Raw genomic sequence first — 15,459 nt, 5'->3', positions numbered from 1 at the left:
GAGCACCTTAAAAATTTGGAATTGTATCGATGAAAGATGAAAATCCTCAGGTACTTCTCTGAATTTCTGATAGTTATCTTACAAGGCTCAATTTCTGAGCTCGTGTTAATGATATAACATGCGGAGGTAAAAAAGCATTTTTTCTCTCTACTTGAGGGGTTTAACTCTAATCTAATGTTCGATTCCACCCAAATCTAATCGAAGTTTTTTATTTCATCAATTCGTTTTACCAGGAATATCAAGCAATGTGCCAATAAGATTTGCACATACATTCTTTTCAATGTGCATCACGTCAAAACAATGTCGCACGTCAAGATACTTCCAGTATTCTAACTAAAAAAGAATAGATTTTTTCTTCCAATAAGTTGAAGGGCTATCTCCACTGTGCTTTTCCTTGATAGTTTTCTTACCATATGAATATTGATATTTACTTGTTTCTGCAAGAATTTCTTCCCCACTCAATAGTTTTGGAGCAACTTCTAAATCTCGTGTGCCATTAAAAGCTTTCTTTTGTTTCCTATATGGATGATGGCATGGTAGAAATTTGCGATGCCCGAGATATGTCATCTTCTTCCTTTTAGTAAATAAGTGGATGAATTTCTCTCCACAAATTGGACATGCATGATATTCTTAACCGTACAATCACATAAGTTACCATACATAGGAAAATCATTAATGGTCCATAATAAAATAGCTTTAAGCATGAAATGTTGTTCTTCATATGCATCGTAACATTCTACCCCATCTTTCCAAAGTTTTTTCAAATCATCTACTATCGGAGCTAAATAAACACCTATGTCATTTCTCGATTGTTTAGGACCAGATATTGGTACAGTCAACCAGGGGTGTACATGGGTTGGGTTAGGTTGGGTTAAGGGTACTTTTAGACCAACCCGATTGGCAACCCAAATGACCCAAATAAAGTTTCCAACCCAACCCAACCCAACCCTTAAACTTTGGGTTGGGTTGTCGGGTTATAACTTATTTTTATTTTTATTTTTAATAAAAAATATGTAAATTTATATACATCACATGATTAATAACTAAAATCCCATAAAGTTAAGATGCTAAATACCAAATATCTATGATATTTATTGTAAACTTTAAATAAAGACAAATATCATAATAATTTTGAAAGAAAAATATTAAAAATTCAAAAATCAATCAATACAAAGAAATCAAACTTTAAACAAAGGGGAATATATATATATATAAATTGGGGTTGGATTGGGTTAACCCAAATTTTTTTTAGCCAATCCACAATCCAACCCAACCTAATAAAAATAGAAAAATTCAACCCAACCCCACCCAAGAACAAAACTAACCCGACCGAACCCTTATATTTTGGGTTGGGTAGTCCGGGTTGTTCGGGTTGTCGGGTTATTTGAACACCCCTATAGTCAACATAAAAAATTCGCTTCATGCACAACCATGGAGGTAGATTATATGTCACTAACATCACTGGCCAACAACTATATCTACTACTAAGAACTCCATGTGGATTTACCCATCTGTTGAAAGAGCAAGACAAAGATTTCTAAGTTCTGACCCAAATCCTGGCCACAAATTGTCTATTTTTTTCCACGATAGGGCATCTTTGGGATGTTTTAATAAACCATCTGTTTCTTTTTTTTTTTTTAGCATGTCACGACAATAAACTTGATGTTTCTTTACTTCGAAACATTCTTTCAAATCTTGGAATTGGGGAGAAATACCACATGACTTTTGCTGGGATATTCTTAGCCATTTCCTTTAAATTTTTATGTAACTTCCATCTTGACGTACCACAAATGGGGCATACATTTGCATTAGAGAGTTCTTTTCTAAACAAGCAACAATCATTGCTACATGCATGAATCTTCTCATACTTCATTCCAAGAGTACCCAACATCTTTTTTGCTTCATAAGTAGAAGTTGGAATTTCATTAGGACTAGGTAATATGTCATGAATTAATTCCAACAACTTAGTGAAACTCTTATCGCTCCATCCAAATTTAGCTTTCAAATTATATAACTTTACCAATGTAGATATTTTGGAAAAAGTTTTACAATTTTGGTATAGTGATTTCTTTGCATCATCTAATAATTCTTCAAAATTATCGGATTTTTTTATTAAAATAGTTGTATGCAGCCTCAAACATTCCAATTGTGTCATCAACATCAACATCATCCTCATCAACTTTGTCTCTTTCACTAGTAGACAATTTTTCATTGTTTCTCTTAATCGATAATGATTCACCGTGAAAAGTCCATATCTGATAACTTTGATCTATTCCATTAAAAAATAAGTGATCTCTCATTGTGTTCACATTTAAAGTCTTTGCATTCACACACTTCAAACATAGACAACTCATGACATTCGGTTGTAGACCATTTTTAATAAGCATCTCAACCCCTAAACCATACTCAGTTGACATTTTATTCATTTTCATCCATGACTTATCCATGATTTGCAACTTAATCTACAAAAAAAACAATAACAAGGAAAAATTACATAACCATAAGCTTGTAAATTTAACCATAATCAACAATAAGACCTAAAACATTAACAAAGTGGTTCTGATATACACTTGAACCACACCAAGCAAGACTATCAACCAAGTACATGTTTTTTTTTTTTAACTAATTTCATTCAAACATTAACAAATTTCAAGAAGCTTAATCATTGAAACAAAACTGTAACACCCCGAATTTTTATTATTTGTGTAATTTTAGTAATTTTTATTAATTGAGGGCATTTTTGGAATTTTTGGACTAAAGTGTAATTGCGGAATTTAACTATTGATGTTTATATTATTCAATTTGGAAATTAATGGCAGAAATTAATTTCGTTTTGGAAGGGGGTTATATCACACAAATTTAGTTTTAAATTAATGTTAAGAATTAATTTCATTTTGGAAGAGGACCCAAATTTAATTTGAAATTAATGTCAAGAATTAACTTCATTGTGGAAGGGGGTGAGTTAAATTCTTTGTGAATTGAAAATTTTACAAGAGAAAAGGATTAAAAGTTGGAAGCAAGGTCTGATTGAAGGAAGAATTTGGAGATTGGAATCTTGAGGGTGGTTGTTGCTCAGGCTTCATTGGGGAATTGAATTCAAAGATTGATTATTGAAGACTGGATCGATATCTAAATCTAGTATCGAGGTAAGTAATCTTACTATTGAAACTGCCCTAGTGCCAGACAATGATAATTATGATTTATTGAGGATATATTGATAGTTTGGTGTTTATGTATGCCTTGCTGACATGAGGGTTTAAAAGACTAGTTGCGCATAGAGATGTTTGAATACTAGTATGATTTGAGTATATTATTGTTATTGGAGATCCTGCTGAATCTGAGAATGATGAGATGCATACGTATGTTATAGAGCTATGATGAAGAAATTCGTATGTGTGTTATAGAACCATGATGATGAGATGCATACGTATGTTATAGAGCTATGATGAAGAAATTTATATGTATGTTATAGAACCATGATGATGAGATGTATATGTATGTTATGAGACTAGGATGACAAGAGGTATATGTATGTTGTAGAATCATGATGATGAGATCTATATGATATGTATGTTATGGAACCATGTTGTGATACTTGTGATGTTGAGATTGTGATAGTGTCCTCACTGATTAGTTAGATGCTCACCAGATATTGTGTTCCCTTTGGGATTCACCAGATATTTTGTTTCCTTCTGGATTCACCAGATATTGTGTTTCCTTCGGGATTCACCAGGGGTTGTGTTTCTTTCGTGGTTCACCAGAGGTAGTGGACATACTTAACTACAGTAGGATAGAAACCAGTTTTTCATATATGTATGTGTCCATGAGGACTAGAGCAGTTTTTATGTTCCACCAGAGGTAGGCATCTAAAAGACATAAATGCCTAGCCCGACCCTAGTAGTGGGGTTACTTACTGAGTATTTTATACTCATCCTTTCTCATGTTGTTGTTTTAGGTAAAGGTAGAGATGCACCAACGATTGACAAGCGGAATCCGTGATCAAGCTATTGGGACCAGTTTTATGCTTCCGCTCATGAGATTTAGATTTCTTTTCATGTTTTTCTTAACTTTCAGTTTTGATGTTTGAAACTTACTATTAAGAATTGTTTTCAGAATTATTATTATCATTTATGATTTATGGGTACCCATTTCTTATGTTTTAATATTTGAATTTAATGAAGTTCTTTTGAACTTATCTTATTTATTTAGCATTTATTTCACAGGGTGCCGTTTTAAGTTTCATGCATGCATATATTTAATAACGACCTAACTTGAGTCCTAGGGGGTCAGGTCGTTACAAAAACATAAAATTAATTAAATAACACTAGAACCACACCAATAAAGCTTAATCAATCAAGTAAGACCAAATTAGTTTATATATAATTGGAAGAAAAAGATTTTGATATACACTTAAACCACACCAAGCAAGACTACCAACCAAGTAGATATCTTTCAATTAGTTTAATTCCAATGTTTCAAAATTTCAAGAAGTTTAATCATTGGAACAAAACATAAAATTAATGAAATAACACTTAAACCACACCAACCAACTTAATCAACCAAGTAAGACCAAATTAGTTTATATAGAATTGAAAGAAAATGATTTTGATATACACTTGAACCAAGTCAAGCAAGACTATTAACCAAGTACATATTTTTTAACTAATTTCATTCCAACATTAACAAATTTCAAGAAGCTTAATCATTGGAATAAAACAAAAAATTAATGAAATAACACTTGAACCACACCAATCAAACCTAATCAACCAAGTAAGACCAAGTTAGTTTACATATAATTGAAAGAAAAGGATTTTGATATACACTTGAACCACACCAAGCAAGACTATCAACCAAGTACATATTTTTTAACTAATTTCATCCCAACTTTAACAAATTTCAAGAAGCTTAATCATTGGAACAAGACATAAAATTAATGAAATAACACTTGAACCACACCAATCAAACTTAATCAACCAAATAAGACCAAATTAGTTTATATATATTTGAAACAAAAGGATTTTAAAATACATTTAAACTACACCAAGCAAGACTACCAACCAAGTATATATTCTTCAACTAATTTAGTTCCAATATTTCAAAATTTCAATAAGCTTAATCATTAAAATAAAAATAAAAGGAATGAAATAACTTTAAATTACTAAATTGAAAATTCATATGAAAATACAATTTTACTTTTCCAAGCAAACAACTTAAACAACCCACAAACTTGAAGAAATCCGAATCGGAGCTCGAAGATTGGAACACCGGCGAGCACTAGACCTTGCAAATAGAGTTAAGACGACAGATCTGACAAAATTACAACGTCGACGACCGGATCGGAAGACCCATAAGTAGATTGGGCAAATAAACGACCGGATCGGAGAAACCCACAACTAAATCTATAGATCCATGCCTGTGACCCACCTCTACGACTGAAACCAACTGGACAAACGGCGAGCTGACTCACCGGAAGAACAACCACGACAAACAACCACAAGAAAACCAACCAGAGAACAACGCCCAACCATGACGAACAACCACCGGAAGAATATGCGAAGAACAATAGAGAACACCCACGCGCCTGCAAAGAACACCCCGAGAACACCCACGTGCCGACGAAAACCAATCAAAAAACAACTGGAGAACACCAACGACGATGACCCACAACCAGAAGAAGCCCACGACGACGGAGATCCAAGCAACACCGATGACGACAACGATCGGAAGTGATGTGCACATCCAAGCTAAGGAGAGAATAGAGAGTTTGGTAAGAGAGGGTTTGGTAAGAGAGAAGTGAAAGGAGAGAGAAGATTTCATTTGAAATGGAAAAGATATTTTTTAATAAAGTTAAAAAAAATGAGAGGCCTTTAACGTCGGTTTTAAACTAATATTGTAGCCCATCTTCAATGTCAGTTTAAAACTGACATTAAAGATCCATTTTTTAAAAAAACTAACATTATACATCCGATTTTGCTTTTTTCAACCGACATTAAAGCCCAAAATTCTTGTAGTGAGTAGAATTCCACCTAGTTGCCACAATCTAACAAACAAGAGCCTTACACTGAATTTTTTTCTTGTTGAATGTACAAGAGTTAAAGTAGTTTGTCCTTTTTCTTCTTGTTTATATAGGTACTTTTTATATTGATTTCTTAAGTGCTTCCATAAAGTACTAGTTTCACAAGTATTACTGTCACATGTGTAATCTTTACGACAATAGTTACACTTGCACCTAGCTACATCATTAGCACTCACTTCCATTTTTGTGAAATGATCCCTCACAGACGAAGTTGGTTTATTAGATCTCTTTCGATTGGACTTGGGAGGTAGGGGTGGTATATTTTTTGGAGTTTGGCTAACATTAGGAAGGGGAGGAGGAGAGGAGGCTAACTTCTCAATTAACTCAGAACAACTCATGTATAAATATCAATCACACATACACAATATATGTATACCGTAAAACTTAAATTATTTTACTCACCATGAAGTTAGAAAATGGTGATTATTCTGTGTCCGTCGTAATGACTTTGAAGAATCTAATGATTCTCGAGACACTGCGAGGTTGAATAAAAATTAATTCAATTAGTTACATAATGGTAAGGCAAAAATTAAGTAATGAATAATTTAGGGATTAACCACTCATAATTCATTCTAATATTGACTTAACGGTAATTAACACACACAAACAGTATTGCAAATTTTCAATTCAACGTCTTCAATAAAAAAGAAAAGCAAAAACTTCATACCAAAAGAAACGGGCGACAAAGATCTGGCATGAAGGACTGAGAGATGATGAACGAACTGAGAGATCTGGCGTGAGATTGAAACAGACGGCGAAGATATGGCGTGAAGGACGTTGGATCGGAGGCAGAGGTGTGAAGGATGGCAGATCTGAGGCAGAGGCGTGAAGGACAACAGATCTGACTTCTGAGGCAGAGGCGTGAAGAGCGACCGTGAGGGACCAAGAGGGTGGAGGCATGAGGGACCGTAAGGCCGGAGGCGTGAGGCGTGAGGCATGAGGGACTGGAGGCTTGCTACGATTGCGATTTGTGAGTTTGCGATCGACGATCAGTCGGAAGCGTGAGGTCAGAGACAGAGGCGTGAGGCCGGAGTTGGAGGCGATTTGCGAGTCTGGGATCGACAGACGGAGGCATGAGGCTGAAAGCATGAGGCCGGAGATGTGAGGCCAAAAGCGTGAGGCCGGAGTCGAAGGCATGAGGCTGGAGACGTGAGATGAAAGGGATCAACGATCGTGGATTCGTGGGGCACTGGGGAAGCATTTAGGCGGCGAGGGTCAGACGAGGGTTTGTTTTTTTAGTATATATATATATATTCGGGTCGGGTCGGGAACGGGAGTAACCCAAGACCTGGCCTGAAATTCAATTTTTTAATATTTTTTAACCTAACCCAAAAAAAGAAAAAAAATATAACCCAACCCAACCCAACCTTTATAGTCTGGGTTAATCGGGTTATCGAGTTTTTTGAACACTACTAGAATAGACAAGTTTTTCAGCACAATCTTTCTCTCTCCACCAAAATGTAGAACTGATCACCATTGAAATTCATTTACCATTAGCAAGCTGCACCAAACCGAAACAAGCTTCACTAATTCAAGAGGGCTAGCTAGTTTCCTATCAAAATACTCCACAAAAAATATAAGTATGTAAGTACATAGACGTAGATAGATAGATAGACAGCGAGAAGAGAGAGAGATTCAATAGTTTGAATCAAGTGAAACCTCTCAAAGTCATTTACATTTACATGTGTACATGTGTAAGAAGAAAGAACTCTTACTTCCTGATTTGTGTATAAATAAAAGAATCATTTGTTTTTATGAGGGAGGAGAGCACACTTTGCAACTCATCCTACAATGTCCAAGTTCATTCTTAGAACCCATCATATAAACAGGATTCTTTTCACACTCACCTGCATTTGCCCACGCTCTACACTGGACATTCTCGTCCACACAAGCTGGATTCCTCCAAATTTCATAAATTGGAAGCATGTGAATCCATTTAGTTGCAGACCATTTCTCACCCTCTATCACCGGGCAGCTCCCATGATAGCTGGTCGCATCTGGTGTCACATTTGGATTCAGACTGAAGAACAGTAAAGCATCACCCATCTTTGGTTTTACTGCACCCACGAACAAACATACTCTCTTTCGAATCATACAAATTTGATTGCATTTTGGATGCTATAATAAAGAAGGCTGAAGAAAAAATGCAATGCAATGAGAACAAAAAAATGAAACAGAAAAGGTTAAGATAAATGCGAACTTTTTCTCATCACAGCTTCTTTGCAAATTCGAGAGTTGATAATTAAGCAGTTTATACTTGATATACTTTATGTCATGATGATCCTTTCATAATGTTTTTTTGCGATTAGATTTAAATAACAAAAATTGGAAATCATTGAAAGTTAACAGAAAAGATACTGGGAAATGTTTAAAGCATGACGAGATTCTCATGTTGCATCATTAACTCAGCATCAACGCAGCCTCCATAATGATATATTTTCAAAGAAAAAATTCAATACCTCCATAGCCAACCTTAGCGCAATCAGACAAGTCAGCCCTTTCCTGCTCGGATAATTTAATCTGCAGGAGAGAGATTTGAAAATGGAATTATTCATAACAAGTTTCATAGTTACAACAACTCATTAATTTACAAACAGTCCTGAATGAGAGTGATTAATGTTTCAAGAAAGCAATACCGGAGAATTGGGAAAGACTGTTTCTCCACCCTTTTCAACATCGGACAAATACATCAAAATTGTGGCTATCCGATGACCTCCAATAGCTATATTAACTGGGTCTTGAAAAAAATCAAAATGTGGCTCGTATTTCTGACCGTTCTCATACCTTAGTATTTGAATAGGCTCCCCATTATCTAAACAGAACAACAATTTTGAGATTATACAAACCTCATTCCATAAATAAATAAAAGACAATACATCAAAATATTTATAAGTAGTTTACCAATGGGAAGGAAGGTCCACGCAGCAATCCTGGACTCGATGCGAGCAACTATTTCATCCTGGGAAGAGAAGGGGACCATAGAATCAATCTCCATTTAGTTTATATTTAAGGAAGATGCAGATTTAAAAACACAATGCAATGTTGTCCGCATTTTGACACAACTCAATATCTACCAATAAATAGCCCACAACTAAAAATTCTTCAACCTGCAAATGCCAGGAAAAAACAATAGGGATATGGCATCTCAAGGTTAAAAGTTCTCATTCTTGTAATCCAAAAGGTTCCATTGTCCCAACTTATAACTACTAGACTTGCAAGAAGTTCTCATTCTTGTAATTTCATCCTTGTACTTTTCTACTTGATTGATTTCAACAATCCCTACTACTAATCGAGTATAGGATGTGGGGAGTTCTGATGTCTAGAGAGTTCGGATGTTTGAAGAGTTCTGATCGAGTGTGAATGAGTATGTTCAAGCACTGAGATGATATACGATACATGGAAGGAAAATGATGGTGAGATACGAAACATGTTTCGAAAATGGGCCCACAAACAATTAAAATTGGTGAGATAGGATAATGGGTCTCCAAACACTGAGATGATGTAGGATGTGGAGATATACCATTTCATGTTGGGCCCCCAAATAGTCCCTAATAGATAGTAAAAGGATGTTGATCACATCAATCTTACGCCAATCTACGTCAACACAACAAGCTAGAATTTTAATTTCACTCAACATCATTCATTAAAGTTGGGACCATTGCGTCTAGTATATAAAACTGCAGAGACAAGGGACGATATTGACCTTAATGTGAAATTACCTTTTGAATGACTAGTAATAATACTGTCATTCGATTAGAACAATGTAAGAACTCAAACATACTACATAGCTCTTGGATTGCTCTTCAATCCAATAACCCCAAAAAGGACACTAAAAGACAATTGAAAGACAGCCTTCTCACGACCAATGAAAACAAAAAATGCAGTCAAGATCATGCTTGCAACTGCCAATGATGGATAAGGCTAAGATAGTTGATTCTTCCAACACCTTAAGATAACATTATGCTCAATTTCCTCTTTCATGTTTCATGTTCTGCCCTTATACAAATTCTGCCAAGCCCACTTGATAACCAAATTAGAAAAAGGAATGTAAACTACAGAAACTAACAGATATTTTGAGCAGATGACCAACGAGTAACATACCTGAGCCCTCGTAAGAAACATGCCGGTACTCGTCCGTTCTTGACTTGTAACACTCTCACCCGTTTCAGCCGCCACCAATGATTGTTGTAGCTTGCCCTTTGCCTACAAATTACAAATCACAATTATGCACTATGCAGTTTGGTGATCAAATTTCTCGAGGAAGATAAAGAATGAGAAGTTTCTTGTACCAAATTGATAAGATGTTGGCACTCGTCTTCAGACAAAAATCCCTTATATAAGAAAGCCCTGTATATTTTCATCAGATTGAGTAAAAATTTGAAAAGGGTTCTCCAAAATGTGCAAGTTTAAGAAGTTTAAGAACCTGGGTTTGGATGAAAGCTTAATAACACGAGTGGGATCGATTGTAACGGGGGAACCGACCGTTTTCATCCTAATAACAGATTGATCCCTGTGAAATTGACATCAATTAGGACAAAATTTCAAATGCCGTATACATGGGGAAAACTGAAACAGAGAAATGAAAAGAAGAAGGCAATGAAGTATTATTAAATACATGTTGTTGTTGTGTAAGAGCAATTTCGGCAAGCGATTGGCGGAGCGAGAAAAGAAGGGGAAGAAGCAAAGGAAACAGAGAGAAAATGCGAGAAAAAATCGAGAAGCCATGGCGAAAACGGAGCTCTGAAACCCAGAAATTCAAGAGAGAAAGCGAGAAATAAACGTAAAATGGAAAACGGAAAAGGATAGAAATCAAAAGAATGAATGAAAATGGAGAATACAGCTTAGAAATTTCCGGTTCATACTCATTTAGGAGGAAATTTAATAGCCAGCCCAGAAGAGGATCTGCTGCAAACCCGTCGTTCATGACCATGGATGGAAATGGAAGTTTCTTCCAGCGGGAAATTGCTTTACGTTGACTCTCTCTGAAAAGTATGTTCCTTTTTGAGGAAACGTTATCATGGAATGACTATTTTTAATATTGCCGTTGATAAATCTGTCTTGTGACCCTATTATCAAAATTTCATGGATATTAAAAAATTCATTCATTCGAATGTGTATCAAAATTTTCATTATATATTTAAAAGATTCAAATATATATAAATAATGTCAATATAATATAGATAATAGTGTAAAATTTTCATTATTGAAACAACGCACAATATTTATTTATTAATTACTTTTTTTAGAAAAAAAACGTTTCATAATTTTTCATAAATATCAATAGACATCAACAAGTTAATACATGTCTCCGTAAGCAACAATATTTTATATATTGGTTGTGATTTTTGAAGGACGTTTTTTTGTTCAAATTACAAATTTTATCCCTAACATTTATTAGTTTTCTTCTAAAAAATTAGTATAGTTATAAAAATGTTTAATAAGTCCTAAATAGCATTTAATTTTTGTCTAATAAATTGTTATCATATTAAATAAAATTACTATCTACATGATAGTTACGTACCTCTATAACATCTACATTTTGATTTTTGTATTACTAAAAGGTGACCATTTTAATCTTTTTATTTTAAATTTTATGGAATAAAAATAGTCGTTTTTTAATATATAAAACTAAGATGGGGTAGGAATCAAAAGAACCAAATCACTAGAATTAAACCTACAAGACCAAACTAAAATTTTTGAAAGCACACGAATCAAAATGGATCCAGATGAACTAAAATTGAAAGTGAAAATAATTGTATGCGAAAACAATTCCAACCATTATCCTTACTTTCTTGTTGTGTAATTTCTTGGAATTTGATAATTTGATCGATTGTAAAATTTAAAGGGAAAAAAACCCTCCCAAATTGGTATATTTTTTGATACAATTCTACAATATTATTGGGTTACAGAGAGTAAAGTTTCACCATGAATCTCTAGCAACCCATTATCTTCGTAGATTGAACCTTGGATTTTTCAACAACAATGCCATCATTTCCAGCTAAAGCTCTGTACTTATCTTTTCTAGTAAAGTTGGTGCATTTATAAGACAATGTTGCAGCGATCATCCTTTGAATGTAATTTGCCACCTCATGGCTCGATTTTCCGCCGCCACCGCACGTGAGTTCGTACGGCAATTTGTTCAAAAACGTCACTTGGTACACCGGACTTGGGTTCATGAAGAAGTAAAACGGGTCCATTCCTTTCCATCCTCTCGCCGTCGTCCCATGGAACATGCTCATTCGGTTGGACATTGCCACCGGAACAATCTCGTCGGTTAGCTCTGCGAACAACGCCGAAAATCGAAGTAGGAACGGCTCCCGGCAAGTCGTCCCTTCAGGGCATATTGCTAAGTCACCTTCTTGGAGTAGGCTCTTGATCATTGAGGCGTCGGCTGCTCGGTCACGACTTAGGCGGACGGTTTTGATAGGAGAAATGACCTCTGAGAGGCGGGAGATAGAGTATGTCACAGCAGGGATCGGACGACCGAGAGCAGTTGAGAGGAAGATTGGATCGAGGAGGGTTCGATGTGAACATATGAAAAGGACGCCGGTTTGGCCGGTGGATTTCTTTGCCGGAGGGGGTGGTGTACCTATTTAATATACATAAAGTATATGTATTATCAAACATATTATCATTTATCCATTTAAGCTTTGATTTTATGATTTAATTAGATTATTAAAGTCTCCATGAAATTGTCTAAATTGTATGTTAAAAAGGCTCTTTTTTAAGACGGGACATTTTCTTAACGAAAAATACTACTTAAAGTACTCTCTAACGGCACCTATCTCTCCACAACTCAAGAAATTATACTATTCGACAATTTTTATTTGTTTAAAAAACATTTTTTAAGTTAAAAAAAGAGTGTACGATTAGGTGCAAGTTTAATCATTGTCCTTCTTTGGTACATGCCTTTCTAATTTTTTTTATCTCAAGTTTTGAATCGAAGGTGATTAAAAGGTACCTTTGATTTCGACCCGAACGCCAAGAGCCCAAAACGCATAATACACAAACGGCATCGGAAGAAGAGAACCGGCAGCAATCCGCAAGCAAGCCAAAACAAATCCCACCGGAATCCATAGAATTAAAACCATCGTCATAAATGGCGTCGGTTTTTGAACCAACCGGCCATCATGGAAAACGATTGGCTTAGGCAATTTATCGACGGTGACCGGCTTAACCTCCTGCTTCGCTGGAACTACATATCCCTCTTTGCAGAGCTTCATAAAGGGGTAATCAGTTTTTCGGTCACCAATCCCAATGTCTGGCTCTGGAATTTGTTCGACAGCTGTAGCCTTATTCTTGCCGACTATGATTCCAGGACTCTGAATCAAACCTGTGGCTCGTTGGCCGATTGTGTGAATTTCAGTTCCAATGACCACGTCAGCACCTAAGAACTCTTTGAGAAATGGTTCCACCATGATTCTAGGGTTCGCAGTTAAAACACACCGTTTTCCACATGATGAGAATACCCTCCATGTCTCCACATGCAAGTCATGTGCGTAGAACTTTGGTAGAACTGCTCGTGCCACTGACTCGATGTCGGAAACCTTTGTTGCAAAGATACACAAAAACAATATTATCTGAGTTCAATATCTTGTTTCCATTTTAACTTTTAAAATTTAGATACAAAATAGTCTTTTTTTAATATTATTTGGTGGTAATTTAACTAGTATTTATTAACAAAATGAACAATACAACAAATTAAAATCCTTCGTAACATTTTCTGTTTTCAGTTTTCATGCATATATCTATATATCTATATACCATCTAAAAAAAACTATGATAAAAATATTTGATTTCTCATTTTACCTATGATGATTATAGGGTTATTTGGGATAATTTAACATTTAAATCATTAAAAAAAAATCTCATACCAATTGACTTTATCATTCACGTGGATTTATTAGTTTCAAATTTGATTTTTATTTGAATTTTTTCTAATATTTGATTTAACATCAAGATATTATCATGATTGAGTTATTTATTTTTCTTTTTCAATTTTGTATCTCATAAATTATTGGTCTATTCAACATATATATATATATATTAATTTAAGTATTTACTAAACATAAAATTTAAATTTTAGAATTTTATTTTACATAAAATTCAATTTATATATTATACATCAATTATCCATAAATATTAAAATTGAAAATTTAAGGATATAATAGATTAGACAGAAAATTCAATGATATTAGACATAAAACTTAAAATTTAAAGATTTATTAAACACTTTTAAAAAATTCAATGATCAAACAGACACAAGTTTAAAAGCTGAAAAACTAAGGCTCTGTTTGGTAACTATTTGGTTTTTTGTTTTAGTTTTTTAAAATTAAGTCTATTTCATACATATTTTTTACAATAATTTGTATCTTTTTAAAGTAAATGGTTGAATTGTTAGTCAAATTCTAAAAACAAAAATAATCATTGATAAAAGAATAGATAACAAAGAAGAAATTTGAAAATAAAAGTAATATCCATAAGTTTAATTTAAAAAAAAAAAAAAAAAAAAGTAAAATAATTAAGAAACGACAACTAAGGAATTGAGTTGAATCGAAGAATTAAGTAAACTCACATTCATTCCCGCAAAAGTGGCAAATATGAGCACACGGATTCCAGCAGACTCGGAAATGAAGTAGTACAAAATTCCAGCAAAGGGGGAGGCCAACAACAAGAACAAAAGCCTCAACACTCCACCGGCCTCAAACGCGATGAGGGCAAAGTAAGGGAACGAGCTACGGCCACAAAGCAACGTCCCGTCCATGTCGGCAACTACCGTGTGCTTCTCCCGACCGATGGACGAACATCGGTCAATACTCGGAAACGTCTGGTGGTTCATGAGAGATTGTTGATCTTTACCTTCCGCCATTGTTATTGGAGAAGTTGGTGTACACAGTAATTTGAATTTAGTAGCTTTGTGTTTTAGAAGTTCAATTATGGATTTCGTTTATATATATAAAGAAATGAATAGTGGAAGTTATGAAAACGACAACTTGTTTGGCTTAAGAGACCAAAGAGCAAAGGCGGCGCCGAGAGATCTCATAAACCGACAAGTCGTTCTAGGACTCACCGATCTTTCTATGTTCTTTATAACTTTCTATGCTTTGGAAAATCAACTTTGGCTCCTCATGGGTTAGAACTTAGAATTAGCTACATCTCCAAGCCTAATATATACATAATAATCATATATTAAAGATCACTGAAAAAATATATTATCTATAAATAATAAAAATAAAGTACCTTTTTAATTTATTTCACACGAAAAGTTCTTTTATTTGTACTTTCAACATATCGTTGGTTGATATTTAATTGAATTTTTTTCTTAATGAATTGAAAGCTTAAAAATACTTTTAAACTTTAAAAGATAGTTCAAAAATATTTTT

General features: G+C 34.5%; 2 protein-coding genes across 4 annotated transcripts; both read right to left on the bottom strand.

The window, feature by feature from the left end:
* Positions 1-7,718: 7,718 nt before the first annotated feature.
* LOC120091449 (probable prolyl 4-hydroxylase 7) lies at positions 7,719-11,081 on the bottom strand. Of its 3 annotated transcripts, XM_039049481.1 has the most exons (9): positions 10,939-11,068; positions 10,692-10,816; positions 10,500-10,586; positions 10,366-10,423; positions 10,178-10,279; positions 8,978-9,035; positions 8,713-8,888; positions 8,536-8,596; positions 7,719-8,133 (listed from the first exon to the last, which is right to left on the bottom strand). In XM_039049481.1, exons 2-9 carry the CDS (start codon positions 10,799-10,801, stop codon positions 7,829-7,831), a joined length of 957 nt encoding a protein of 318 aa, XP_038905409.1. In that variant the 5' UTR covers positions 10,802-10,816; positions 10,939-11,068; the 3' UTR covers positions 7,719-7,828. The 3 variants fall into 3 exon arrangements, with proteins under 3 accessions (XP_038905409.1, XP_038905410.1, XP_038905408.1); XM_039049482.1 differs by lacking the exon at positions 10,692-10,816 and having other exon boundaries at positions 10,939-11,081; XM_039049480.1 differs by lacking the exon at positions 10,939-11,068 and having other exon boundaries at positions 10,692-10,930.
* Positions 11,082-11,897: 816 nt separating this feature from the next.
* On the bottom strand, positions 11,898-14,935 carry LOC120092157 (glycerol-3-phosphate acyltransferase RAM2-like). Its single transcript, XM_039050384.1, has 3 exons — positions 14,652-14,935; positions 13,038-13,623; positions 11,898-12,665 (listed from the first exon to the last, which is right to left on the bottom strand). Exons 1-3 carry the CDS (start codon positions 14,913-14,915, stop codon positions 12,010-12,012), a joined length of 1,506 nt encoding a protein of 501 aa, XP_038906312.1. The 5' UTR covers positions 14,916-14,935; the 3' UTR covers positions 11,898-12,009.
* Between the last annotated feature and the right edge of the window lie 524 nt (positions 14,936-15,459).

The sequence above is a fragment of the Benincasa hispida genome, chromosome 11, assembly GCF_009727055.1.
Source record: "Benincasa hispida cultivar B227 chromosome 11, ASM972705v1, whole genome shotgun sequence".
NCBI classification, from domain to species: Eukaryota; Viridiplantae; Streptophyta; class Magnoliopsida; order Cucurbitales; family Cucurbitaceae; genus Benincasa; species Benincasa hispida.
Note: the sequence above shows the minus strand (reverse complement) of the source record. Positions and strands in the feature narration are given on the sequence as shown.